The sequence below is a fragment of the Heterocephalus glaber genome, unplaced genomic scaffold, assembly GCF_053883595.1.
Source record: "Heterocephalus glaber isolate CG9 unplaced genomic scaffold, H.glaber_assembly_v1.0 deba00001452, whole genome shotgun sequence".
Lineage (NCBI taxonomy): Eukaryota > Metazoa > Chordata > Mammalia > Rodentia > Bathyergidae > Heterocephalus > Heterocephalus glaber.
The window spans coordinates 11613374-11640942 of NW_028258302.1; the positions used below are offsets into that span (position 1 = coordinate 11613374).

Genomic DNA, 27569 nt, shown 5'->3' on the forward strand with positions numbered 1-27569 from the left:
GGAGGTGGGAATCCCGAATGGGGGCATGAGAGGACAGTGTCAGTGGGTGGAGGAACCTCAAAGCCAAACTCTGGGCCTTCTCCTGGCCAGGCTGGGATACAGTACCTGGGTGAGAGGTGCAGAATAGAGGTCTCAGCAGCGAGCTGGCCTGGGGAGTGGGACAGGCTGAGATCTGTTACCAGTCTGCCCCCCTGTCCTTCCCTTTGTCACTGTCCAGGCCTCCGGAGAGGATACCCAGAACAAGAGGGAAACAGTAGGTGCTCAGCTCAGACTCCGCCACCAGGAGGCACCGCTGCCCAGGTCTCGGCTCCTCCTCCCCATCTCTGCCACGTTCTGTTCTCTCATCTCCGTTCTACCAGCCAAGGGCCTTACTGTCCCTACCCATCCTGAGAGCAGAGGAGTTTGGCCCAGCCCTGCTCCCCAGATGTCTATATCAGGAAGGGAATGGACAGGTGTGGTGCTGGACTGCAGTGGAGGAGATGGACTTGGAGTGCCAAGGATGGATGAGGACTGTCCAGTGGAGTCAGAAGTTTCTCACAGGAGGAGGCTTTTGAACTTGACTTTCCAGGATGAGCAGTGATTCCGCTCCCCTCTGCAGACCCTGAGTCCTCCTGGCAGCCCAAGGCCATTGGAGGGATGTGCAACCATTAGCCCGGACCTTCAGGTCTCGGCCATCCTTAAACAGAGGTGGAGGCCAAGAGGCCTGCTTGGGTACAGGCTGAGGGGCAGCTGTGTGTGCACCTTGATGCAGCTTCAGGTAGCTCAGGCTTTGGGGTCTGACAAATGAGGTTCCCCATGGTAGGGAAAACAAACCTGGACTCACACGCAGTTTCTCCTAGTCTTCACTCACAACATAGCAACAGAGCATCAACAAAAAGAATTCAAAAGATGTGGAGGTTTCTCCCTACCAGTGAGCACGCCATTCTGCAGCAGGGACACCAGCAGTGTCCAGTTCAGTCCAAGTAGCCCTTGCTCTCGACTTGATACCCAGATATCCCACAAGTTGAGGGCTCAGCTCCCAAGACTACTGCTCCACTCAGCCCTGCTGTTGATGCCAGCTGCAAACCCAGGTTGCTTTACCTGTGCTTCTGGCCAACTGGCTATAAATCAGATTCTTCCTGGCCTCTCTGGGCAGCATTCCTCCCTCCAAGTTATGGGGGAAGACCCTCTGGAATGACCTACTATCAGACAAGGAAAGGTGAGAGAATTTCTTCCGGGCTGGCCCAGGGCAGAAGGGCAGGGAAAGATTAGCATTCTATGACTCTCCTCAAAGAACTTGTGGCTTCTATGGCCTGTCTTGGAGCATGATGTGCTTTGGGGAGGACATTATGAGCAGGAACTGTGGACAAGAACAAAAAAAAAAATATATGTTGTAATATGACACCCAGCACTTCCTCATAATGTGTTCTTGGCTAAGTCCAGCTTCTCTTCGCCCACTCCCAGCCTCTTTCCTCCCTGTAAAGAGTGGATGCCTATAGTGTGGGTCCCTCGGGATGCCTCCCCTGCACCCACCTCTGATGGACAAACCGCCTCACTCTGTTTAGGCCTCATCCAGGTACCTTAAGGCAGCCCCAGAGCAGGAAGGAGGTGGCCACCCACCCTCCAAAGGCTGCTCAGGCATGGCCTTACTGCCCTTTGGGAAGGGACTGCCTTGGCATTGCCACCAACTGGATGGGATTCTAGAAAATGTATCTCCTAGGGCCCGGGAGAGTTATCTCGGGGAAGCAGGGGAAGGGATCCTCACTGGTCAACCTTTCTGGATTGCTCTCCAAGCTCACCAGAAGGCAGTGTGGTCTCTACTGAGCTCTCCCACCTATCAGCTGTGGGGAACATCTCCTCCCCTGTCAGTTGGGGCTAACAGTAGTAGACAATGTTTCTATCATCTGTCCAGCATTCCTCCTTTCCTTTCTCCATCTTGGGAGTCTTCTCCTCCCAACATTGACTCAGAAAGGGCTGTCTTGGCACCCATGATCCTGTCCTCATAGGTGATGGCCCACAGCTTGACACCTGACCAGAACCAGGCTCATCAGAAGACTTCCAGAAAACATCTGTGGTCTGGAGGCTCAAGAGTTATCACTAGCCACATACCCTTCCTCGTGGCAGAATAATCTAGAGAGAAAGGCAGGAGAGACAGAGACAGAGAGGGAGAGACACAGAGGCAAACAGAGTATGTTCTAGCAGTGTGGGAGTCCCTGGCTCCAGCTATGTGTGGGCTGTTAGCCCTCCTCAGTTTGGAAGGTCTCACCTCCTAGAGTCTAGGAGTCTCCTTGGTGACTGGCATTGTGTTCCCAGAGATGCCCTTCTTCCCAGGTTATGGGTAGGATCCAGTGAGCCACCGTGGATGAAGCACTGCAGGCTGAGTAGACATGAATTCCTTTCCTTAATGGGCACCAGGGCAATGGGGCTTGGCGAGATGTCAGGAAGATGGGAGGCATCAGTGCTTGTGAAGTGGTGTAACTTAGCAGCCCCTGGAAGATTAGAGTCAAGAGCCCTTGGACCCTGCAGAGCACCACAGGGGACCAGAATGAATGTCCAAGTAGATTATTTGTTTTTGTTTTTGTTTTGGTGCTGAGGATCAAACTCTGGACCTTGCACTCTCAAGTCAGGTGCCGGAACCACTGAGCTAAATCCCCAGCCCTAAGTGGATTATTCGTTAGCTAGGAAATGACAGAGCCCTATCCCTTTGTGGGAGAAACTGTCAGCAGGCACTTCCTGTGCCAGGCATGTATTCCAGGGTCGCTGGGGTCTATAAGATGGATACCAAAAAAGGTTTTCTAGAGGTGAGACAACTGAGTTGTGATTTAAAGGATGCATATGACTTTATTAGGCAGGGTAAGGGCCTGGGAGGAGTACTGGACTATCATTACCATTAGTAGAGCTAATGATCATGAGGATTTAGATGCCCTGGGTTTGAATACTTTCTCGACCATTCATGGCTTTCTCTAAGCTTTTGTTCCCTTATGTGCAAATAAAGAAATTTCAGGGTTTAAAAGAGGCTTAAATGAGATAATCCATGTAAAGTATTCAGATTAATATGTTGTCAGAAATTCGTGGTCAAGCACTCAATAAATGCTTAACTGATTATGAAAAACTTCTATTACATGATCACACTCAACCCTTAAGATGATCATACCTGTTATTATCTATTGAGCCCTTACATTCCAAGCACTGAGCTAAATGTTAGCGTGCTTTGTCATTTAATCCTCCCACCAACACATTAAGGATGGGCAAATCTATCCAATACTACAGAGCCAGTGTGGATCACACAGACCAGGATTCAAACCCAGGTTTGTCTTAAAATTTGTACTCTAGGTGCTGAGAAGGCAAGGCACTAGCACCAGACACACAGCAGGGGACTGTGTTGCCAGATTTCCCTAACGCAGACCCAGGGCAGTAATGTGGCTGGGAGTGATTAGGGCTGGGCTTGCCTCTCTAAGGACACACCCACTGCAGCTGCACCTGCTGAGCCTCCCCATCCTCCATCCCCAGCCTCTGCCCTCCAGAAGAGGAGGGGGCTAAGGAGGGGCTGGGCCCACAAGGCTGCGGATGGGGTGCGCAGGGCGGAGCCGAGCTGAAGCCTCCAGTCCGGCCGCGCCTCTCTTCCCCTCCCTTCCCCGCCCCCTGCTGCTTCCGCCAAAGATCCTGGTAGAAAATTCCAGCCTCGCCCTGGCCGCGCGGCCCCTGAACTGGGTTTTTCCAAGGAGCACGTCCTGAGGGTGCCGCCCCCGCGCTGTCCTGGGGCTCACAGCTCGGCGTTGTCCCAAGGCCACCGGCCGGCCCTGACTCCTTGAGGACCGGTGGGCGGGCCAGGGGAGCCGGTTCGGGACGTCCTGGAAAACAGGAAACCAGACAAAGGCGGCCGCTTATCGCCCCCCCCCATCCCGCATTCCTTTCAGGTGATGCCCGCAGGCGTGAGGGACGCGGGGCCGCCGGAGGGGCTGCCAGGGCCCCTGGAGGAGGACCAGTCCGAGCCAGCACCAGGTGATGGGTGACCTTGGTGATGGGTAACGCAGTGACAAGGCCACCTCTGCCTTCTCGGTCTCCTGGGGGTTGGGCGAGGTGGAGCCCTGTAGTGCACCCCCACACACAAAGGAAGAGACACCAGGTGGCACCTGCCTGTGCTGGGTGCTGCTCTGTGTCTTGCGGTGGTCTTGGCTCTTGGATGCTCACTGAGATTTGCAGGGAGGTCCACAAACAGGACTTGGGCGGAAAGTAAAGATTTCTAGCAAGTAAGTTTATTGGGGAGAGACACAGTGCACCCTAGACAGGGGTGACTTTTACAAAAGTAAGAACTTGGGAGAGCTTCAAGAGGACAGAGCAGAGGTGGCAACTGTCAGAATGAACACGCACCCTCAAGAAGGAGGATGAGATTGCAGGGAGGTCCAGGGTTGTTTTTTCGTTTGTCTTTCTAGAAAGAGAGGTGAGTAGCAGAAGTGGTAATTTCTTTCCAATCAGCTGTGAGTCTCCTCCCTCAGGTCCAGAAGGGGAGTCTTTTGAACTTATATGGTCTTACTCTGAACAAGCATGCTGGCCAGAGCCCATTAGGGGAGTCAAAACCACAATGCAAATATATGTAAATGAGGCCTAATTGAGGTAGACAGGTCACCATTGACCAACTTGGGGCCAGTGCCTCTCGATGTGATTGTGTGGGATTAAAAAATGTAAGACTGGACAGGACAGGGAATTTGCAAGGGGGCTTCTTTTCCAGAAGCTTGGGGACCGCACACTCTGGAAATCTAGACCATGGCCTTTCTTAGAGTCCTGTCTTAGGGCCCTGCTGCTGGTCTCCCAGCTCCAGCTCATTTCTGGCCGACTTCCTACTCTATCGTGCCTGGAGGAATGGGGCTGCTGAATCAGTGGAGGGAAACAAAGGTGAAAAAAATTGGCTGGAGTCACTCAGTCATTCCACAAACTGGAATGCCACTGTACAGCAGGGTAACCCGTACGCATGTCAGGGCCCACTGAGGAACCAGCCCCGACCTGCCCTCAAGGAACTTCCGCACAGTGGGGAAGTAGGCAGACACCCAGATAAGCGAAATACCAGGTGAGAGGACCAGCACCAGATGAGCTGCAGGAGGCAGTGTCTGAGCTGTGCTGGGCAGTTTGGGCTGGTTTGGGGGATCATAGGTCCATTACACAGTCCCTGGCATATGCGTAGCTCTCCACAGGTACTGTCTGTGTGAGGGAACACTGGAGCTGGCTTTGAAATAGAAGGATGGGGTGGATGGCATGGAAGGGCATCCGGATGGGGAAATGCATATGCAGATGCTCCGTGGTCTACCTATGTACTGACCATCTGAGGAGCTGCTTGGGCACTGGCCAGGTCCTGAGGGCCATGAAAGCCAGGCTGAGGTATGCGGGCTGGCAGGCGAGGTGAGAAGAGGGCTCTTGGGCTGCCTAGCTTGGCCCAGGAGAAGGGGAAGTTGAGAGCCCTATGCCTGGGTGGCTTGGAGAGGCTGATCTGCAGAGACAGAGGTCCCAGCGCTGTGGGATGGTGCCCCCTTGCCTGCTGGGCCCGGGTGCTAGTTCTGCTGATTGGTGGATTGGCTACCCCTTTCGCAGCTGAGTCAGCATCTGAAAGTTGGTTCCCATGGCCTACATTTCTCTGGGGGCCAAAGGCCATGCCATATCTGCCCACCCTCCAAATGGGTCAGGACCCTGGGAGCTGACAATTAGGACTGGATGGAGGCTAAGAGTTCTAGTCCACCCACCCCCACCAACCAGGGACCAGGCAGTCCTTTCATGCTCAATTCTGGCCTGGTCCTCCACTCCTGGAGGGTTCAAGATACTGTAGTTATCAATACTTTGGTTTTATTTTAAACAGTGAAAAGGAAAATAAATATCTTTGAAGAATAAGAATACAGGAATGGGGTGAGGGAGTGGACCTGGAGATTGGGGGTGCCTGGCTTCCGTGGTCTTTGGCTGGGGAGCCAGAGGTCTGGAATCTGCAGGCCCCTCCTCCCTGGGCAGGCTCTGCTGCATCATCTCGGGAAATCTGGGCCTTGCCCGCCCTGCTCCCAGGCCCAACTCGCAGGCCCCTCGAGGTGCGGTGTCAGCCGATCTGTGGGATTAGAGCCGGCGCCGCCTGCGCCCCAGGCTCTGTCTGGCCCCTGAGCGCTGCGCCCCCTGGGGGCTCTTCTACCGCTGCTGTCTGCCAAGACCCCGGGCCAGGCCTGGCTTGGCCTAGTGCCCGAGACGTCAGCGATGACCCATGTCCTCCATGCCCACGCGGCCCCAGACGCCCAGCACGAAACTCTCGATGTCACACTCGTTGCTGCCTCGAAGGATGCGGAAGTAGCCCCTTTCACCCCAGGATGGGCCCCACGAGTTGGCCGCAGTCTGGGAAGAAGAGGGGCCATGAGGAAGGGAATGGGAGTGAGGCAAGGGCAAGAAGAAAGAAAAGGGACAGGGCTTCAGGGTGCACTGGTGGCGAGAAACTCACCCAGTATTTGAGTGTCCTTCCATCAGGCAGCATCTCCTCTCCCCACCTGGGGGCAGAGTGGGGCGGGGGGGGGGGGCACTGGTTGCACCTGTTCTCGGGGCAGGAACCCTGAGGCCTCCCCTGCAGATCTTGTTGATTTTGGAAACTTGGGTGCAGCCTGGGCCTTGGCCCGTCTATCCCTCTCTGCTCTGCCTCAGTCCTCACCACTAAATCTGTATATCTGAGCTCACCAAGGATATGGGGAGGGGAAAGCAAAAGAGGAGGGATCTTGGGCCTGGTCCTCCAGGACCCACATGCTGGGATCAGTTCTGTGGGATCTCACACATCTGTCTGCCCTCTCTCACTTGGGGACCTAGGGCATGTGGGTGTAGCGACCAGAGGGAAAAGACCCAGAAAATGTGGGTGCCTTAGAGGCCCCAAACTCCCACTGCAAAACAAAACACATCTTGTTGGTTGGACTTACGGCTACTAACAATAGTCAGCAAATGACTAACAAACCAATGACCCTAACACCTCCTGCTGTATCAGAAGGAGCACCTGAGGGCCAGGAGTGACCAGCCTAGGTCACTCAGTGAGTCTGCCAGAGTTGGGACAGGTACCAAGATGGGGAGAGGTTAAGCAGCTCTTGGATCCTTGTCTCTGTTTCTCTGGAGTTATTTGTTCCCATGTGTGAGGAAGGACTGCTCCTAGAATCCCTTCAAAAGTTCCGCATTCACGAAGTGACCCAGAGCCACACCCTCTTCTCTGAGTCTTAGTTTCCTCTTTTGGAAATAAGGAAGCAGTTCTGGCTTTGCAGAGATCTCAAAGATTCAAAGCAGGCTTCAGTGTCCCCAGTGCAAACCCTGCTGCCCCTACACCCCTCTGCCCATAAGCCCCTTACCCTGTGATCTTGACCGAGTGGGTCCCATGTCGCCGGTATTGCTCCGGCCTCCCCATGCTCACAAGTGTGTGGCTGTAGATGCCGCTCTTGTACAGGAAGAAGTCCTCATACACCTCCATGAGTGCTTCGGGCAGAGACCAGGGTGGGGCGCACTCAGCCAAGCCTGTGGCCCTGTGGCTACGTGCCAGAGCCTCAACCTTGTTACTACGTATCCCCTCCTGGGGCTGCCTGCAGGGAAGGGACATGTTCCCCATACTCCCAGCCCCAGTGGACTTGTTGTACAGACCATGTGGGCCACTGTGCCCACCTCAAACAGACACAGGCTTCTGGAGCCAAGGGCAGGACAAGGGGCATTTACCTTGGACGGGACCATTCTCCATCAGCTCCTTCATGATCTCCTTCTCCTGAGGGTGGGGGATGAGCAGAAGAGCAGCCATTGAGGGTGGGGACTCCAGCCTTTGGCCAGACCGCACCTTCTGTTTCTGCCCCTCACCCATGTGCAAACTTACATCGGAACCCAGGCGGTAGGCAGGAGTGACCTGGTAGATTTCATTAGCATCATCGTGGCTATTAGGGCAGCGACGAGTGGCCTGGCGCTTACCCCGGCCCATGGCCCGGCTGTGCATCATGCAGGGGGTTGCTGGGCCAGCCTCGGCCTGCTCATGGCCAGAGAATGGATAGCAGTGGTCAGATACCACCCTGGGGAGGCAGCGGAATGGAGCATGGTGGGTGACATGGTGCCACACAGCCCAAGCACTGCCCACAGGATGTCCTGCCCCATTCCCCGCCCACACCCCTGCTGCATACCCTCGACGGCGCAGGAACCACCAGGCACCATCAAGGCGCCCGCCTTGACAGCCCTGCTGGTGGTGGGTGTCACAGGACAGCAGGTTCTGGGGTGACAGGACGGGCGTCATGTGTCCCATAGAGTGGATTGAGACTCGATCAGATGCCACAGCTAGTGGAGGAGACAGAGGGGCTGTCAGGGCTGGGCTTTGGCTCTCTTCCCATCTTGTGCTAGCCCAGCCCCAGACACACCTGCTGTGGAGAAGGCCCAGGAGCCTGCACAGTTGCCCTGGTCAAGTGGGTCATGGATCATGTTGGGCCACTTCTTAGAAGCCTCGAAGGCCTTGGGCAGCACCTCCCCCGGGGCCAGCACCGTCTGCAAGGCAAAGGTGGCCCTGACTGCCTCCTGCCCTGGCCTGGCCTGCCCTTCAGAAGCCCAGGCATTGGTGGGCCCCTGTGAATCCAGGGCCTTCCACAGCTGGATCTGCAGCCCGCTTGCTGCTCTGGGTTTCCAGCTACCTCCAACTTGGATGTGAATGGAAGAACCAAAGACCATTTAGTGCCTCTGAGGTATCAAGCAGGAGGTGACTGGTTCCTGAAGCTAGCAACACGGATGTGGCCAAGCCAGGGTCACCAGCTTTCCTTTCTCAACCCTGGCCTCCTTCCTATGCACCTTCTGATCTGCCACACCCTCCTTTCTACCATGGCCCTGGCCTCCAGGTCCCAAAGGGCAGAGTAGGGAAAAAGCAATAAGGTCCCGTGACCAGGCAGGCTGCCAAGACAAACATCAGGAGGCAGAAAATAGCCACAGGCCCAGGGAAGTAAGGGCAGGGGCAGGGGCTGGTCACCCTGGCCTTGGGCAGAAGTCCTTTCACAGCGAGGGCCAGCCATTGTCTCTCTCCTGGTTACCACTGACGGGCAGGTCCTCCAGCATGTACCCCAGCCCAGTCCTGCTGCAGGAAGCTCCCTTCCTCACCCTTTGATGTTTTGGGTCTGGTTCCCATCCCCTCTGCCCCTACTGGGTCCCATTAGTGGGAAGGGAGAAGCCCTGTCCTCCCTGGGGGTTCTGCTGAGTCGGCATTTGTCCTAAGAACTGCTGCTCTTTGGCCAAAGCTGGAAGAGTATCTGTCTCTCCTTTCCTAAAATGTGAAGGTGACCTCCTGGCTCCTTGGGCCCTGACCCAACTGCACTAGGACTAACAGCATTTTTCCCAGGCTGAGGAGGGAGGGGGGCCTGCTGGGTTTACTACACAACTCAGAATCTGAGCTCAGCACATCTAGTGAGCCACTTCTTATAAAGAGGAAATAAAAGCCCAGAGGGGAGTGATCTGCCCAGGGACGCACAGTGTCTTAGTAGGGGACAGCATCCCTAAAGTCCTAGGTATGAGGAGATGGTGGGATGTGGGCAAGGGTGGGCTCACGTAAATCTCATTCATGTTCATGACAGAGGAAGATGGGCGGATGGTGCCCAGGCGGTAGCGAATGCCCGAGTCCAGTGTCATCCCCCAGAAGGCGCTGTGGTTCCCAGCCTGCCACCTGAAGAAGAAGGGATGGGGAAGTCAGAGGCCTGCGGCCACATGTGTGTGAGCATGTTCCCCAGTGTGACATGCAACTCAGGCAGAACACATGTGTGGCCGCTCTGGGTATGGCCAGGGCGTCTCACCCGTAGTTGCCCTGGTTGATGGCGGCGATCATGTCTGGGTCCACTAGGCATGGCTCCTGGTCACACTCCCACTGCCCTTTCTCCTGGCAGGTGCTGATGAGAAAGGAAGGGATGAAAGCTTGAGTGGGGGCCTGGGAACACTCAGAAGGGTCAGAGCCTCGGAGGTTAACATGGGCCTAGCATTCTGTACCAGCAACTATGGATACAGAATCTAGACGATTGCCCCAGCCTGGTGGCTTTAAATGTCAACTTCGGGCTCACGATTTTCCTCCTCCCCTCTTCTGCCTAGGTCTCTGTCTGAACTCCAAGATCAAGAATCAGGCTGCCACTCAACATCACTAGGCGGGTATCTAACACCGACATAACACACCCCAAACCAAATTTCCTAATCTCTCTTACTGTGGTTCTCATAAAATGGCAACTCCGTCCTTCCTGGGGCTCACACCAGAAACCTGGGAGTCCTCCTTGACTTTCTCTCACAGGCTGCGCCAGCCATAGGCACATACACTTGGATCTACCTTTAAAAACATATCCAGAATCCAAACCATGTCTCATTCGCTCCTGCAGCCACCGTAGCCCAGCCACCTCACCTGGAGTTCTGCTCAGTCTCATTGCTCGGGCATCTGCCCTACATCACCCTGTGTCTCTCCCCCCCCCCCGCCCCAGGATATTTTTAACACAATTGCTAGAGTGATCCTGCTAGACCTAAGCCGTATCATGTCATTCCTTTGCCCAAAACTCTCCGTTAGCTTTACGTCACAGAATAAGAGCCAAAGTACCGAGGTGATGACAAGCCCTTCAGGATCTGTCCTCCTGTCCCCTCTCGGACTGACCTCCTCCTCTTCCTAGTCCTGGATTTTTTCCCCAGTACTAAGGATTGAACCCAAGACCATCACACTGAGCAACACCCCTAGCCCTTTTTTATTTTTTATTTTGAAACAAGGTCTCAGTAAATTGCCCAGGCTGTGCTTGAACTTGGAATCCTCCTGCCTCAGCCTCCCAGAGTACTGGATTAAAGGCTTGTACCATGCCGGCTATAGTCCTGGAATCTAAGGCTGCAGGGAGGCTGATTATTTTCACTAGCTGTACTTCTGCCCCAGGGCCTTTGAGCTGCTCTACCTCCCACATCCCTGTGGCTCACTTTCATTTCTTCCAAGTATTCATTAGAATCTCACCTTTCCCAGGAAGCCTCCTCTGGCCAGCACCCTCATACTTTATGTCTCATTTTCCTGTCATAATGATTTCCTTACAGTGTCTTCCCTAACCCCGGCCCCTCTTCACTTCAGATTCATATCCGGCTGACCTCCCGACACCCCTGGGCAGGTAGAATAGTCCCGCATTTAAAGTAGTCACACAGCCTTCCCCAGCCTGCTCCTCCCTGCAGCCTCAGCCAGGCGCTGTGTTCTGTATTCAGATATGAGTGCCGCTGGGGTCTGTGGTATACCCTACGAGCCCCCCATCAGCAGGTCCGGGGTATGGCAGGTGGTGAACCCATCTGCGTCTCCCACTTCCCCAGCCAGTGTCCCTCTCCAGTCCCCCTTCACCTCTCCCCTGGGCAAGGACAATATTTCCTGATCAAGCCTCTTTCTCATCCCCCTGCTGCACTCAGCAATCCATCCCCCACCTGCACTAAAGCCAGAGAGATCAAAGAACAGTATCAGCCAGATCACAAGCTCTCTAAGGGGCTCTTGGTGACACTTGGGACAAACCTTGACAGCCCATGACACACAGCAGCATGTCCTCCAGGCCTTTCCCAGCTTCTCTGCGCTCTCAGCTCCCACTGAAATGACCCCATCCTGTCTCCTGGCCTCCCAAAAGTTGTGCCCCTTCCCCCTATACCCTGTCTTCTACTCACTCCTAGGTATCACCATAAGTGTCCCATCCTCAGTGTGGCCTCCCCTCTTCCTGTGGTCCCCTCCCCACTCTAAACTGGGATCTGCATTGTCTTCTCTTTCCCCCATAACACCTACAACAGCTTGTTATGATATATCTGTGATGTTTCCATGGCCCTCATCATTAAACTAGAAGTTCCCGTGGGACAAGGACTGTGTCTGTTGCATTCTGGCTGCACCTCCTGGGCCCAGCACAGTGCCTGAGATGTGGTAGGACTTTAATAACTAGGTCTTGGCTGAAGGGTTGAATTCTATGCATTCTGCGATGCTTTTACAAGCTCATAACTCTGCTATTACAAGATGCTAAACTGTCCTTCCAGGCCAGCCTGAGGCACCCGCCTCCAACGTCGCCTTATAAGGTGCCTCAAGGAGAGCCAAGTGGCGGTACAGTTGGCTCTACAGCCCCAAGCCAGCGGGTGGCTCAGGGAGGGCCCAGAGAGTCTGCGGGGGTGTGTGGAGGCTCCTTGTCCTTCCTTTCTCCTCTGCACATTCTGAGCAGCAGTCACAGGGGCCCTCAGGCAGTATCCCTAGAGTGCGCGCACAACTGCAAGATGCATAGATATCCCCACACCCTCTCTCAGGTGCCGGGTGCCGGGAGCACAGCCACGGAGCTGTTTTAAGGGTCAGGCAGGGGTTGGTCAGTGCTTTCTGGTCCCCAGCTCCTGTGCCCCAGGGCTGCCTGAGCAGGCTTAGACAGGACTAGTGGCAGCAGGTCCCAGCATTCCAGAAGGGGCCTGGGACAGGAGTGGGATAATGTTAACCCCTCGGTGTCCACCCTGTCAGAACTTGCACAATCCTGCAGGCACGCCCCACCCTTCTGAACACACGTACACTGCACATGCACATTCTCTCACTCTGACACAGGCTGACCCGCATGCATGTGTCCCCACACTCACTGTGGCCCAGGCAGCCCTCAGCCCAGTGAGGCAATGGAAATAGCTATGGCAACGCATTCCAAAAAGTTTCCTTCTCCCTGGGGACTCTCCATCCCGGGGAAGAGGTGGGGGTAGAGTGGGTGCAGGGCCTCCTCCTGCAAGTCCTAGGGACCCCGGTATTTTCGGCCTTCAGCTGGCTACCCAGCCCTTCTCCACCTCCCATCTCAGACTGAGTGTAGAAGGCACCCCTGGCCTCTTCCTCCTCCTGCCAGGAATGGTGGGGAGCAGTGGGGAAGGGAGGCCACATTCCAGGGAAGGCCCTGCTACAGGCTGGCCAGCTGCCAGCTCAGGATCCCTGACCCTTGTCCGGCCCAGGGCAGCGGATGCTGCACTCAGAGATTTCCTTCCTGGCGTCCCCTTCTCGGACTCTCCCGTGACAGCAAGAACAGTCAGGAGGGGCAGTGGCCCTGTCTGAGCTAGGAGAGGCGGGGAGGACTCCCAGCTCAGGGGTGGTACCTGTACGGGGCAGCCATGGCTGACCACTCCCAGGAATGTTGCCGGAACGCTACTGTATAAGCTGGCACACTCAGTGTGAAAATTCCCACGTAACAGATGAGAAAACTGAGGCTCGCAGAGGGGAAAGGACTTGTTTCTAGTAAATGAGTGGCAGGGATAGGATTTGAACCAAGTCTGTTGGCCAGGGGGGCCACCATGAGGACCCCCTCCATGGTCCAGACACTCACCAACGGTTACAGTTGTCCCAGTACGTCCCAAAGACTGGGTAGATGCGACCCCCGTGCATACATCCTGGTGGGAGGGAAGAGGACAGGAAGTGGAACCAGACTGGAGATGCTGCGCTGGGATGGTCAGGTCCTCAGCAAACAGAGACCCCAGACCCTCCCAAAGTCACCTCAGCCACATGCACATCTTTAACACTCAGTGAAACTAAAGCCAAGCTATAACTGAACTCCTCTCCTACAGTCTCACACACCAACTGCTCCATGGCAAGTTATTCAGTGACTATAACTTGGATGCCTCTTGCTTCACTTGGATGCCAGCCACAGCATTCCTGGGATCCTTTGCCACTTAAATGAGTTGGGGCTTGGATATGGGCCATGGAAGGGGCATGGGAAGCTGAGGCTCAGAGAAGGTAAGTGACTTTCTTAAAATAGCACAGCGCTGTGGGTTAGTAACTCAAGTATACACTCCCCTAGCACAGAACAATGGGTAGAATTACGGTGCTTTTTCTATTGGACAGAGGCGAGTGCTCAGAGAAGGCTGTAGTGAAGGTGGTTAGAACCGCCTCCAAGGTATGAGCCATCCCAGGGCACTGAACCCTGAGCAGAGGCAGGAGAGTGGCTAAGATGTCCCAGCCAACCCCCATCTGCTTTATCAGTCCAAGGGTGAGTCGGTAGGTGGGACCAGCACCTTCCACATCCTGAATGGAGACAGGACAGGAGAAAGGGCGGGAGGCTGGCTGCCCTCCCTCTGGGCCAACTTAGAACCTGACCAAGGATCTCCTCTTTCAGTTTTGCTGGAGAGAGTCAAGTTAGACTACAGGGGGCCTTCCCAGAAGGACAGGGAGTGTGGCAGGGTCTCTTTCCCAGAGTCTACAAATCCTCCCCTGGAAATGCCTGTGTATCTTTAACCTTGCTCGGGCATCTTGCTGAGCATGAAGTTGACAACATGAGCTGCCCTCCTGACCAACTTGGTGCCTACCTTGGACTGGGGGGAAAGGGGGTGCCACGCCGAGGCAGAAGTCCCAGAAGTCAGGGCAGCAATCGGAGACAGTACGGTTGCAGAAGAGATCACAGTAACAGGTGGCTCCCAGGTAGGGCAGGGAGCAGTCGTCAACGCGGCCATGGCAGCACAGGTCCTGCTTCTGGCAGTATGAGCCTTCTGCATCCCGGATGCCACGCAGGTGCAGCCCTGGGGCCAGCTCCCGGCGCCAGCGACCCTGCCGGGCACCCAGGGCTACCTGGCCAGCCAGCAGAAACAACAGCAGCAGCCCCATTGGACAGCGCCACATGGTGCCTCCTGGGCCCCGAGGGAGGTCAGCAGTCAGAGGTGGTGGGCATCAGACCCCCTGGCACAGCAAGACAAATATCCCCACTTCCTGGAGCTGGGAACCCATGGGCCCCAGCAACATGGGGGGGGCAGGGTCTTGATACCTGAGCCCCCAGCAGGACTCAGTACAGGAGCTGCTGCCTATGTGCCCTGGCTTCTAAGGGGAAGGGACTGGGGAAGAAATGGTGTCCCTCCCTGACCTGTGGGATGGTCAAGGAAATGGGGGCTGTGGCATTCTTGGGACCCCCGCCCAGGACCCATCCTTCAGACCAAGGTCTTTTCTCCTGTACCAGGTCCCTCTGGCCCTCTGTCATCCCTGCCCTGTGTTCTTACATTTCTGCCTTCATAAGTCATCCCCCAGCCACCTCCTGACCAGTCCTCCTATCTCCTCTTCTCCTCTCTGTGTCTCTCTGCCCTGCTCCACTGTGCCTCTCTCTGGCACCAGTCTTGGTGCCTCTGCCTGACCCCTCCTCCCTTCCCTCCCTAGATGTCAACACCCTCTGCCCTCTAAGCTGGGAGCGTCCCTACCTGAAGAGGGGTGTGGGCTGGGCCCAGGGTGCCCTCCGCCTCCTGGCTCTGGGACTGCTTGCCGGACACAAAGTCAAGTGAGGAGCACGGGGCGGGACAGCTTTTGTACCGCCCCGCCGCCGGCCGTGCCCGCCCCAGCCGCCCACTGGAGGAGGGCGGGGCCGCCCATTTGCACCTGGAGTAGCCCCTAGCAAGCCCACCCAGGGCTGGCTGAGGACCACAACCCTGATTGTCCTCCCTAGTGCTCTGGTCAGTGGTGGCCATACCCTTGGGGGTCAGAACTGTAACTCAAGCAGAAAGGATCACAGTCTGACACTAGGAGGGACTTCCCAATGGGCTTTATTGTGGAGCTAAGAGCTCTCCTAGAGAAGGAGGGATGGGGAGACCCTCGGTTCAGGTTTTTGGACGACACGATAGGGAGGGTGCCAGGGGCAAAAATATCTAAGCCCGCCTGTGGCCACTCAGTAAGAAAAATACCATGCTCACCTCACTTCACAATGACCCCAGGCTGGAAACCACCCCAAATCACCTCAGCTCCCAAGAATGCTTGGAATCCCGAGGAGATTGAGTGAGGAACCTGCAGGCGCCCTAGAGATTCATCCTGAGGAGCTGGGTGTGGTGTGTGGGTGGCTTTGCACCCTGTGGCCTCTCCTGGGTTCTGTGCTGGCACCTCACCAAGTGCCGCCCCTCTGTCAAACACAAGGACATCCTATTTGGCACCTGTCCCCTCTGAGGGACTGAAGGCGAGAGCCCTGCCAGCTGGCGCCCCCTGCACAGCCCCCTCTTCCTGCCTCAACCCTAACCCTTCCTTTGCCCAGGCTGGCCTGGGCACCGAACAATGAGGCTTCTGTCCTTCTAGGCCTGCCTTCTGTCACCTTTTACCCCATTGCACAATGCTTCCTCTTCCGACAGGTTGGTTGCCAGCCAGAGGACTCCACAGGCAGGGAGGGAGAAAGAGACTATACCTGGACAGGTCTGGGTCTCCAGTCTGAGCAGCGCATGCCACCTGGGAAACACTGGGGTTCCCTTTGCCCCTCACTGCACCCTCTCCCACCCTGGCATCTGCAGCTGGCCAGCCCCTGGTAGAGGGGAGAGCCTGGGACAATGGACACTTGTGGCTGGGTTACCCCCTGCTAGGGGGCATCAAGGCTGAGTCACCAAGGGTCTCCTTTCCTGATGGTAGGGGTAGAGGGGTAGTGCTCTGGGGCCCCAGCACTGGCATTCACATGTCCAGGGGCTGCCCATCTGCTCTTGCAGTGAGTTGAGTGGACAAAGCCTAAAAGAGAAACTGAGGCTCAAAAGAACAGACTTTTCCAAGATAGGCCAGCCAGAACATAGACTTGCTACCTGCTACTGACCTGCTCCTTTCACCAAGGTCACCCTTGGTCACCCATACGGGTCTCAGCACCCTCCGGATTGGGCAGTCCCTTTTCCTATCTGACCTCCATTCATCTTACTGCAAGGTGAGTCCCTCAGAGTTGATCAATGTAATATTCTCTTGAGGGGGACAGAAGTGCCCTTTGGGACTCCTGCTCAGGTGCCAGCTGTCACAGATCACTTTCAGGGTTCTGGGGCAGGGAGCTGACTTTTGCCCAACATCACCCTCAGGGGATGCTCGTGTGAGTCTGTGTGTGTGAGCATTTGCATGTGTCCAAGTGGCTGTGTGTGTGTATGGGGGCGGTATTTTTGCTGGAGTTGGTCTGTGTCTGTCTTTTCTGTCTACTACATGCCTGTGGATGTGTGTGCCCAGACCTTTTGCCAGTGGTGCCAGTCTGTGTCTGCTTGTCTACCATCTACCTGCCTGCCTGCCATGTGCCTGTGTTCTGTGCCCCTGTGGCCATAGAGATGTTGTCTACATGTCAGTTCTGCCTGCATGTGTGGCCTGCGTGTCTGTGTGTGGCTGTAAGACTCCTCCTGTCTGTGCACCTGTCTACCAGCTGTCTGTGTATCTGTGCCGGTGTGTGCCTATTCTGTTGGGGGTTTGTCTGTCTGCCTATCCTTGTCTATCTGCACAGGAGGCAAGAACGCAATGCAAGGGAGACAGCAGAGCCAGGAGCTTGGCGCTGAGCCCACTGAAGTGGAATCTCGTGACTCACTGGGTTCCTTGGCCAAGTAACAGAGGAAAAAGGCAGGGCCTGGGGGTGCTGGACACCCCACTTTCCTTTTCTATGGACCCCTCCCTCCTGGTGACTCATTCTCTATTTATTCTTGTCCAGAAGAGGTCCTTGTCCAAGGGCCCAAGACAGAGCAGCAGGCCACGGACACCAGTTAGACTTCCCCGGGAGTCCTCAAGCCTCCTTGAGAGGCAGGTGGCCTGAATCTCCATGGTGATTGTGTCCTTCATGCAGGACCCTCGGCAGCATTGCCTATCTCTGGGCCTTGGTTTCCCATCTGTACCCAGAGGCTCTGTAGAAGCGCTCTGGGATGTTCTTTCTACTGAGGAAGGTGAAGCCAGCAGCCCACCTCTGGACACTGCAGAGCTGGGGCCCCTCTTCCTAGAGACCCAAGGCTGCTCCTGCCCCCAAATCCTCCAGCTGCTCTGGGGGCCCAGAATGGAGCCTTCTCCAGAAGCTGAGCAGAGCAGTTGTGCTCCCTGAGCCCCTAGCCAAGGACCCAGTCCTGGGCTGGAGGTTCACCTGCCTGGATCCCAAACAGCACCCCAGCTGAGGCTGGGGCTTCCAAACAGCAACCTTCGGTCAGCTGGATGCACCCAGAGCTCAGAGCAGCGTCCCAGGACTGAGTCTGAGACCCTGCTGATGTTGCAGCCAGTGGGGGTGAGTTGTGATGTGCTGGGGTCCCCCAAGCCCTTGGATTGTTTTGTATAAAACACCCACGAGGCTGAGTGATAACAGAATTCTGTGCTGCCAGAGCAGGCCAGAGCATGTGGGAGATAGGATCCCAGGCCAGGTGGAAGTATGTTGTGCCATGCCATGCAGTAGGCTTCGATTTTCTTTATTCATTCAACAACTATTTGTTGGACATTAGCTGTGTGCCATGCTCTGTGCTGGGTGCAGAGTGCTCAGGGTTGAACCAAATAGACCCAGGTACCATGGATGTGAAGTTTGCCATTTCACAAAAACGAGAAGATGGACACATAAATGAACAAAAATTAGAGCAAGAAGTCATTCTAAAGATAGCCACATAGCATAAGAACCTGGAGTGCCATAAGAATCCAAATGGCCACTGGGGCTGAACTTCAGGAGGGAGGGGACAGAGGAGCAGGACGTGCTGGGAAGAGGAAGCCTTGGGCTACAGGAAGGAGCTGGAATTATCTTCTGTCACTGAGGAGATTCAAATGTGAGAGTGAAATAATCTAATTTACGTGGGCAAAAGTTCTCTCCGGCTGAGCTACAGAGAACAGATAACTGCAGGGTAAAAGTGGATTCAGAGAGGCAGGACAGGAGGTCATAATGTCACCCATGGTGGCTGGCAGTGGTGGCTATCAGAAGTGGACCTGTTTAGGGCATATTGTGGAGGTGGAATAGACAAGACTTGCTGCAGGATGGGATGTGGTGGATAAGAGAGGAGAAATCATGGAAGGCTGCTGGGTTTCTAGCCTGGCTGGTAAAGACGGCTGCAAACCTCTGCTCCAGCAGGGCACAGTGGCACACACCTGTAATTCTACCTGCTCTGAAGGCTGAGGCAAGAGGATCACTTGCTCTCAGGGACTCAAGGCCAGCCTGGGCCACATAGCCAGATCCTGTTTCTACATAAGTTTGGCAGAAAGGAGGGAGTGGTGAAGTAAACAAAGCAGGAGCAGCAGGGAAGTAGGGAGAAAATCAGATGAGCTCAGGGTACAAAAGCCAACTGAAAGCCAAGCTCACTGCCACACGCCTGCAACCCGAGGACTCTGGGAGGCTGAGGCAGAAGGATTGAAAGTTCAAGCCCTGCTTAGGCAACGTAGTGACTTAGTGAGTCCCTGTCTATAGAGCTGTAGCTCAGTGTGAAGGCCTTGGGTCCAATCCCTGGTACCACCCACCTGAAAAAAAGAAGCCAACTGAACAAATGTTTCAAGGAGGAGGGAGAGGGCTGGGGTATAGCTCAGTGGTAGAGTGTGCACCTAGGAGAGGCCCTGGGTTTAATCCCAGCACCAAGAAAAAGGGAGTGAGAGATGAGCTGCAGGTACCCTACAAAGATCACTGTGACAAGCAGAGAGGGGTTCACAGGAGGATGGAGCTGGCCTCTGACGGCAGCAGGAGCAATCACGGAGAGAGGACACCAAAGTGAGGCTGGAAAAGAGGAAGGGATACAGGACCAAGGCTTGGGCATGAACACATTATCACTCTCAGGTCCTGTAGAGAAACCAGCAATGCTGATCTTGAATTCATAATTAGCCCAATAGCTAGTGCACACAGCAGATGCCAAACACAGCCCTTACCCCAGCTAATCCTGTCAACACCACCTTACAGATGAAAAAGTCAAGGCTCAGAAAGACTTTCTGGCTTGCTCAAAGTCACACAGCTGTTGGGGACAAAGCAGGAACTTGTCCTCACCTCCCGCTCCCTCCACCCCAACCACTCTGCCTCTGCAACAGCCACGGTGGTCTAAGGAAAGTCAGCTCTTACTTGGGAGTGTTTGAGGTCATCAGTTGTGACCAGAAGTGGGGAAATGCAGACAAAAGAAAGAGCTTTCTTTCCCTGCCCTGTCAGATTTCTGCACCATGGTGCTAGGAGCCAGTTGAACCCAAAGAGCCCCTGGGTGCTGTTTCCTTACTGTTTGCTTCGTAAATTGCCATTTCTGCATCTCTGTCTATGGCTAGATTGCTAGTTCTTTCACTACTCCATGAGAAGACTCCTATCTCTCAATTTCTGCTGTCCTGCAAACAGCATCACTTTTGCTCGAGAATGCTGCCTGGGAGCACTCAGCCTGGCATTATCACCCAAGAACATCTTTGGAGCTGCTGTTGTCCCCAAGTGACTGTGTACAGGAAAATTTCCACATCTTACTTGACATTTCCTGGAAGTCTCCATCACTGCAGCCAAGAATGTTAATAAATAAAAAAGTCCCAAATATCCAAGAGGCCATTCCATGGCTTCAAGCATGTTTTACAAAAACCTTTGTATTTTGATCTCTAAAGTGGTAGAGTAAAACACCAGCCCAGTAAGAAAAATCATTTCTAGCATCCGGGTCCTCATGAGAAATCCCATGTTGTGGCCTTAAGCGTTGTAATGGGTTGAATGGAGGCCTTCCAAGGATGTGTCCATGCCCTAATTTCAGGAATCTGTAAATGTGACCTTATTTGGAGAAAAGAGTCCTTGAAGAGGTATTTAAGGCTTTGGAAATGAGGAGACCATCCTGCATTATCTGACTAGGCCCTGAGTTCACTGACAAGTGTTCAGTGAGACACCCACAGAGGACACAGATGGAAGAGGAGCTGGCAATGCGGCCACAGAGCCAGAGGCTGCAAGTTCTGCATCCTCAAGTCAAAGAACACCCAGAGGCACCAGGAGCTGGAGGAGGAAAGGAATGGATTTTCACCCAGAGCCGGGAGAAGAGCGCATCCCTGCCGACACCCAGGCTCGGGACTGCTGGCCTCGCGTTAACTATGAGGAAACACGTGTTGGCTGTGTTAAGCAGCCAAGTTGGTGGCAGTTTGTTACCACATCCCTAGGAAACTAACTCAGTAATCTCCTGTTTCAGGGATGCACAAGGCCTGCGATCCCTCCTGTCCACTGCAATGTACCAAAATCACAGCCAAGTGCAGATGGACCCAGCACAGAGCAGCTCATGTGGGCAGGGGCAGAGCAAATTGACTCAGATGGTGTCCAGTCATTTCGAAGCGGTTCAAACGCTCACCCTGCAGTGATGGAACCTCATGCAGGTTAGGAGAGCGGACTCCAGAGCCAGGTGAAGCGGGTTTAAATCCACTTAGCAACAGCACAACCCAGGGCACATTTCTCAAACACTCCCTGCCTCACTTTCTCCATGTGTAAAACGAATAGCCCCCCCTTGCAAGGCAGTTGTGAGGATTGTATGAATTTATAGTCTCAGGGTGTCTGGAATGGACAATACCAACATCGCAGATGTACAAAATAAGTATCTGCCATTATTAAAACTACCCAAATCCAAACAGACACAAACACAAATGTGTTCCAGCTGAGCCCACCAGTGAAAACCAGCCGAAATGAGCGTGAATGAGTATAGCCCTCTGAAGTCTACCTGCACTAAAACCAGATTAAGCCAGTCAAAATAGGATTAGAGCAGTCAGTCTGGAATCTGCGCATGCCCGCTTGCACCCACACGGTCTCTCTATGCTCTGTGCCCATCAGCTTGAGCAGCAGCAAACAGCCCGGGTCTCCCAGGAGCCTGTGCAAGCAGAGAGCCGCGGAGGGGACGTAGACAGACACATTTCCCTTTTGGGAACGGTACTGGCTGTGTGATTGCTGCTTGGAGAAACACTTAAATTCCTCCGCCAGCACACGACTCTGATAGATACCTGAATCCGGCTCCACACTAATTAAACAGGAGACAGGATGAGTGCATCTGGGATCCTGCAGATCTTGTGAAATCCAGGGTAATTATGAGGTGTAGTCAGAGCACGGAGCATCTAGAAGTGGTCAGAGCCCACCCCCAAGACCCCTGTGTGGTACAGGGAGGGGCAGTGACTCTCTCCAGGCAGGGAAGCAGGTGGGGAGCTGCAGGTGAGACCCACCGGGCTGTGGAGGTCCTAGCACCTCACTGGCTCCACCCTCTGTCCCCCACAACACACCAGTGACACATTCCTCCCCCCCCCACACACACTAGTAGGGCAGATGCTTCAGAGGGGCCAGGTGAAACCTAGCTGGGAGCAGGAGCCCTTCTGTCCAGGGGGACGTCCTCCAGGAGGACGTCGGGGCAAAGCATCTCCCCTGTGTCACCGTCACAGCATGGTTGCTTGAATACAGATGTGCATTGGCAGAGAGACGGGCAGGTCAAGGGCCTGGCTTCGAGTCGGCCCTCAGTGCCAGCCCTGGCTCTGCTTGTGACATGTTGTGGTATGACCTTGAATGAGTCACCACCCCGCCTGGGCCTCAAGAACCATATCTAAAGTGAGAAAATGTCCTCTGTGGCCACCAAGGCCTTTATGCTTCTGTAAATCCAAGGACTCATTCAGTCCGACCCTCTCATCTGCAGCTGGAGGAACAGAATCCTAGAGGCTGGAGGATGGGACCACAGTCACAGGGGCAGGAGGCACAGGGAGCTGTCATTGTCATCTACTGTCCATCTACCACGTGTTTGACAGTGTTCCTCTGTCCCTCTGCATGGAACCATCTTTCCTGCACCCTGGGCACCTTTTATTCCTCCCCTAAGACCCTGTGAGACATTAATGTGCACATTTCAGAGACGGGAAGTGAGTCTCAGAGGTAAGACTTGACCAGACACAGCTATTTGAATCCTTCTCTCTAGAACTCCTAGGGCAGAAGGGTCAAAGGCCGGAGGTCAAAGGGCTGTGTGGACAAATCAACCTTCCCACCCAAGGCAGGGGAGCAGGCTCTGGCCAGAAAGAAGCCTGGAGAACAGTGCTTCACTAGTTTGTTTGTTTGGTACCAGAGATCGAACTCAGGACTTTTGCTTTTGAGGCAGGTGGCAGAACCACTGAGCTACATCCCCGCCCAAAAGCAACCATTTTTATTTGACTTTTAATCCATTGATATGTTCTTAGGGTCCAAAAATATACATTCGTAAAACAACAGTAAAGATTCTCCCTCTTACTCTCTGCCTCGCTGCCTCTTCTGACTCCTTGTTTTCATCTGCTATAGGGCAATTTTTATTATCATCTCCAGAACTCTTGCAGAGTTTCTTTATGCAAGTATGGAATGATTATATATTCTTAATACTGCTTTTTACATAAAAGCTAACTACACCGTGCTGTACCCCCTTTTTAAAAAACTTGTCACACATCTTAGAGATTTTCATAAGTCCTTGGAGAGTTTCCTGGTTCTTTTAGATCACCACATAACATCTTATATACAGGTTTAAAAAATTCATTTAGCCAGATGTTTCTATTTATTCCCATTGTTGTTTCTATGGTGCTAGGTTAGAATGTGGGGCCTGAGCATGCTTAGTATGCACTCCTACCTCTGATATACAACACTAGCCCTAGGGACTTTTTTGCCTTGTTTCATTTTAGTATCACAGTGATATTGCAATGAACAATCACGTACTTGCACCATTTCATACATGTGCATACATAACATTTATCACAGGACAAATTCCTAAAAGTGGATTGAAAGTATATTAGTTTTTCATTGCCACATAACAGAGTACCAGAACCTAAGCAGCTTAAAACAATACCCAATGATTAACTCACAGTCTACAGCTCACACTGGCATGGTGGGACTAGTCCTGAAAAACTGAGGTGTGGGCAAGGCTTAGTTCTCATTTGAAGGCAATATGGGAAATCTTTTTCCAAGCTCTTTGTGCGTGTGCCTGTGTGTGTGTGTGTGTGTGTGTGTGTGTGTGTGTGTGTGTACTGGGGATTGAACCCAGAGTTTTCACACTGTTAACTACAGCCTCATCATTTAAAAAAATTTTTTTAATACAAAGTCTCACTAAATCGCAAAGTTGCCCAGGCTGGGCTCTACTTTGGTAATCCTCCTGCCTCAGCCTCCCAGAATCCTGGGATCATAGGTATGCACCACCCTACCAGCTACAAATTCATTCTTATTGACAGAATTTGGTTTCTGGGGTTGTGAACCTGAAATCTTCCTGTCTTCCTGGCTATCAGCCTGGGGCCTCCCTCAGCAACCAGAGCTCACCCACATCCTTGTTCTGCAGCTCCTTCCAACTTTAATCCAGAAATAGCATGATGGTTCTTTCTTCTTCTTTCTTTCTCTTTTTTGGTGGCAATATTGGGTATGGAACCCAGGGCCTTCACATTGAGCTACATCCCCAACCCCCTTCCTTTTATATTTTAAATTTTGAGACAGGGTCTCACTAAGTTACTAAATTGCCCAGGCTTGGCTCAAAAGTTCGATCATCCTGCTTTAGCCTCTCAGTGTGCTGGGATTATAGGTGTGTGCCACCTTACCCCACTCTGATGAACTTTTCTCATATTTCAAATCTCTGGCTTCTACCTGGAAAAACTCAACACTTTTAAGATTCACTGATCAGGTTCAGCCTACCTAGAGTAATCATACAACCCTAAGGTCAACCAATTTGGGATCTTACATCTGCAAGCTTTCTCCTGGCACAAATGGAATCTAATCACAGAGTTCACAGTTTCATCATATTCTCAAGTTCCACACACACACAGGTCGGGGGAGCACCCCAGAAGTCTGCTTGTCACAGATGTCTTTGCAATTTTGATAGATATTGCCATCTTGTCCCCCATAGGAGGCGCACAAAGAGCTCCTTGCCAGTAGTGACACACATGTCTGCTTCTCCTTGTGCTGCTTAGAGAATGTTACCAAGATGTTGGATTTCTGCCAATCTGATAGGAAAAAAATGGAATGCCGGTGTATTTTAAATTTGTGACTACCTTCTTACAAGTAGGGCTGATCATTTCTTCAAAAGCATAAGAGCCATTCTATTTATCTTTCTTTGTGGCTTCTCGTTTTTAGGACTAGCAAGTTCTTTCCAACTCAGAAAGTAATCAGAAACTCATGTTTTCTTCTAGTGCTTTTGTGGTTCTTTTTATTCACCAGTTCTTGGAGCTGGAAGTTTCTTTTACCATTTTCTCTGCAGGGAGTGCAAAGCTGGACCCCAAGAGGTTTGGAGTTTATGGGGGAGGAAGGAGCTGCGCTGGTGGCACCCTCTGGTTGCTGCTGCCGGCCTCCTCCAGCCCTGTCAGCGCCACCTTCCCTTCCTCCAGCTCTCATTACACGGGTGCCCAGAGTTGGGGGGACCCCACTCTGCCTGAGGGGCGTCCAGTCAGGAAGGGCAGGCAAGCACACGGCCAGCTGAGGGAAGAACCATACTGGTAGCACAGCAGAGGGAGGGGGTTCAGGCAAGGGATTTGGGAGGCTCCAGGGAAGAGCTGAGCCCTAAGAAAAAGAAGGAAGGATGTAAAAGCAGTGTTGGGGAATAGGAGGCATTTCGGGATGGGGGGTGGAGGCAAGGAAGTGGGGAGACCAACCAGAACCCAGACTACAGAAGGTTGAATGGAACACAAGTCCTCAAGGGTAAAAGCAGGGTTTGCCCTATTTCTGTACCCCTCCTCTGTGCCAGAGGAGACATCAGCCAGAGTTTGACAGAATGAAATGAAGCAGAGGGAAAATGAGACCTTGACTCTTAAGCTAAATCATGTTCTGTTTACTCTTGACAGAGAAAAGCAGCTGGAAACTCTTGGCTGTGCCGGCATCGCAGAATCTAGGTACCACTGCCCCCTTGTGGTGATCTAGGAATTCTCTGTGACTTGTCACCCATGTCAGGACTCAGAGCGAGTCCCTGAACCAAAGGTAAGGCAGAGGTTGTGTGGGTCTCAGGAAACAAAAACGATGAAGTCCCGGTGTGAGAATGTCTGATCTCAGTGGGCTCTTGGAGGCCCACATCTGGTCTTTCTTCTTTATTACAGATGGAGAAAGCAAGTCTCAAGGGAGTACTGCCAGGAAATGGAGAAGAAAAGACCAGATTTAGTGTAAGACAGCCCTCCGTTTACAGCCTGGTTCTATTTCTTACTGGTTGTAAAACCCTAGACAAGTGGCCTCACCTATTGGGGGGTGCATTACTGGAATTGAACTCAGGGCCTCACACGTGCTAAGCAAGTGCTTTACCACTGAGCTACATCTTCAGCCCTTTTTATTTTACTATGAGACAAGGTTTCACTAAGTTTCTCAGGTCTGCCTTAGACTTGCAATTGCATCCTCCTGCCTCAGCCTCCCGCACAGCTGGGATTACAGGCATAGTTTCTGACCCTGTAAAGTGGAATCTGGCATCTTGTAGGCTTGTAGAACAATTCTACTGAAAACAATACAAAATGCTGGGATACTGGTATAACCGGGGTAAGGAGTTATCAGAAAAAAATGGAAAAACAGTAACTTAGATAAACCAAGCAGGAAATTTGTGCTCTAGGGACATTTCCTGATTCTGACTAGGATCAACTGTTGTTTTCAAGACTTCTGCAGGCAAAGAGCACAAGTAAAGTCCACAGTACAAGGCAGAGAGTCAAGTAGAAGACCCTCCCCACAATAAGCTGGGATCCAGAAGAGCCTCACCCTCAGAAGTAAACCAGCCCCAGCATGGACTTGCAGCCATATCTTGTGTCCCCTGGGATGGTCTGTAATCTCAAACCTTGAACTTTCAATGAGGTGACCCGAGATCATTTATGCCTTGGGAATCCTGAAAGAAGCAACTGGAAATCTTCTGAGGAAGGCTCCCTCAGCCTAGATTCCACATTAGTCACGCAAATAAAATCTCAAGCACATGGTGAAAGATAATCAAACACATGAGGAAACGAAACCCCATGACAAGAACCAGAAGAAACAGGAGACAACAAAGAGCATAAAGAATTTAAACACCGGAATTGTTTTTACATAGAATATACAACAGATATGCTTAAACAAGAGATTAGCTTGAAACCGGAACTATAAAAAGTGACTGTAGACTTGAAAAAAGACAAACTTGAACTTCTAGGATTGAATAATACAGTAATTAAAATTTAAAAGCTAAAACACAAGTTTAAACCTGCCCATAGACAAAAAGAGAATTGGCAAGTTGGAAGGAAAGTCAGAAAAAATGATCCAGAATGAGCATGACGAGATGGTAGAGTTAAGAAATACAGAAGAAATGGTAAAAGACATGGAGAATCAATGGTAATCAACATTTATCACTTCTTTGACTGAAACTTACAAAGAGATAAGAGAGAATGGGGAAGAAATGATATTTGAAGGACCAATGGCTGAAAAATTCCGAGGTCTGATTAAACATTGATCTACAGAGTATAAGGCCAAACAAATCCTAACCTAGGTACATTTAAAAAAATAGGCTCAGAAAAAGCTACATGCTATGTGATTCCGACTATGTTGCATTCTGGAAAAGGTGAAACCATAGAGACAAAAAATTTCTAGGGGTTGCCAGGGGCTTAGGGGAAGGAACATGAATGGGTGAGCTCAGGGAACCCTTAGGGCTGTGAGACTATGGTGCATGGTGCTATAATGGGCCATGCACTGAACTTAAAACCACTATAAAAAATAAAATGTTAATTTAAAAATTTTTTTCACCTAGACATATCATGGTGAAACAGCAGAATACCAGGGACAAAGAGAAAATCTTAAAATCTCCCAGGAAAAAAGACAGATTATCTTCAAAGGAGCGAGGTAGGCTGAGCACTGATATTGCAAGAGAATTCATTCCCACAAGTTAAACAAGGAAAGTTTTATTTTAGGTCACAGTTTGTAAAGGTTTCAGTCCATAGTTATCTGGCTCCAAGGCAGGGCAGCAGGGTAGAGGGGCATGGCAAGGAAGAAACAGTCCATGGCATGGCAGGCAGGAAGCAGTGAGCCTTCCTTCTTTCCCTT

At 52.6% G+C, this 27569-nt stretch overlaps 1 protein-coding gene across 5 annotated transcripts; it reads right to left on the bottom strand.

The window, feature by feature from the left end:
* Window positions 1–5794: 5794 nt before the first annotated feature.
* Window positions 5795–15224, bottom strand: Tinagl1 (tubulointerstitial nephritis antigen like 1). 5 transcript variants are annotated; one of them, XM_004850815.3, is made up of 12 exons: window positions 15133–15224; window positions 14257–14574; window positions 13281–13344; window positions 9771–9863; window positions 9529–9643; window positions 8361–8484; window positions 8130–8280; window positions 7832–8021; window positions 7681–7726; window positions 7323–7446; window positions 6443–6488; window positions 5795–6339 (listed from the first exon to the last, which is right to left on the bottom strand). In XM_004850815.3, the coding sequence occupies exons 2-12, from the start codon at window positions 14564–14566 to the stop codon at window positions 6199–6201; spliced, it is 1404 nt and encodes a 467-aa protein (XP_004850872.1). In that variant the 5' UTR covers window positions 14567–14574; window positions 15133–15224; the 3' UTR covers window positions 5795–6198. The 5 variants fall into 5 exon arrangements, with proteins under 5 accessions (XP_004850872.1, XP_004850873.1, XP_087071546.1 ...); XM_004850816.3 differs by having other exon boundaries at window positions 14257–14623; window positions 15133–15215; XM_087215420.1 differs by lacking the exon at window positions 15133–15224 and adding an exon at window positions 14938–15091 and having other exon boundaries at window positions 14257–14515.
* Between the last annotated feature and the right edge of the window lie 12345 nt (window positions 15225–27569).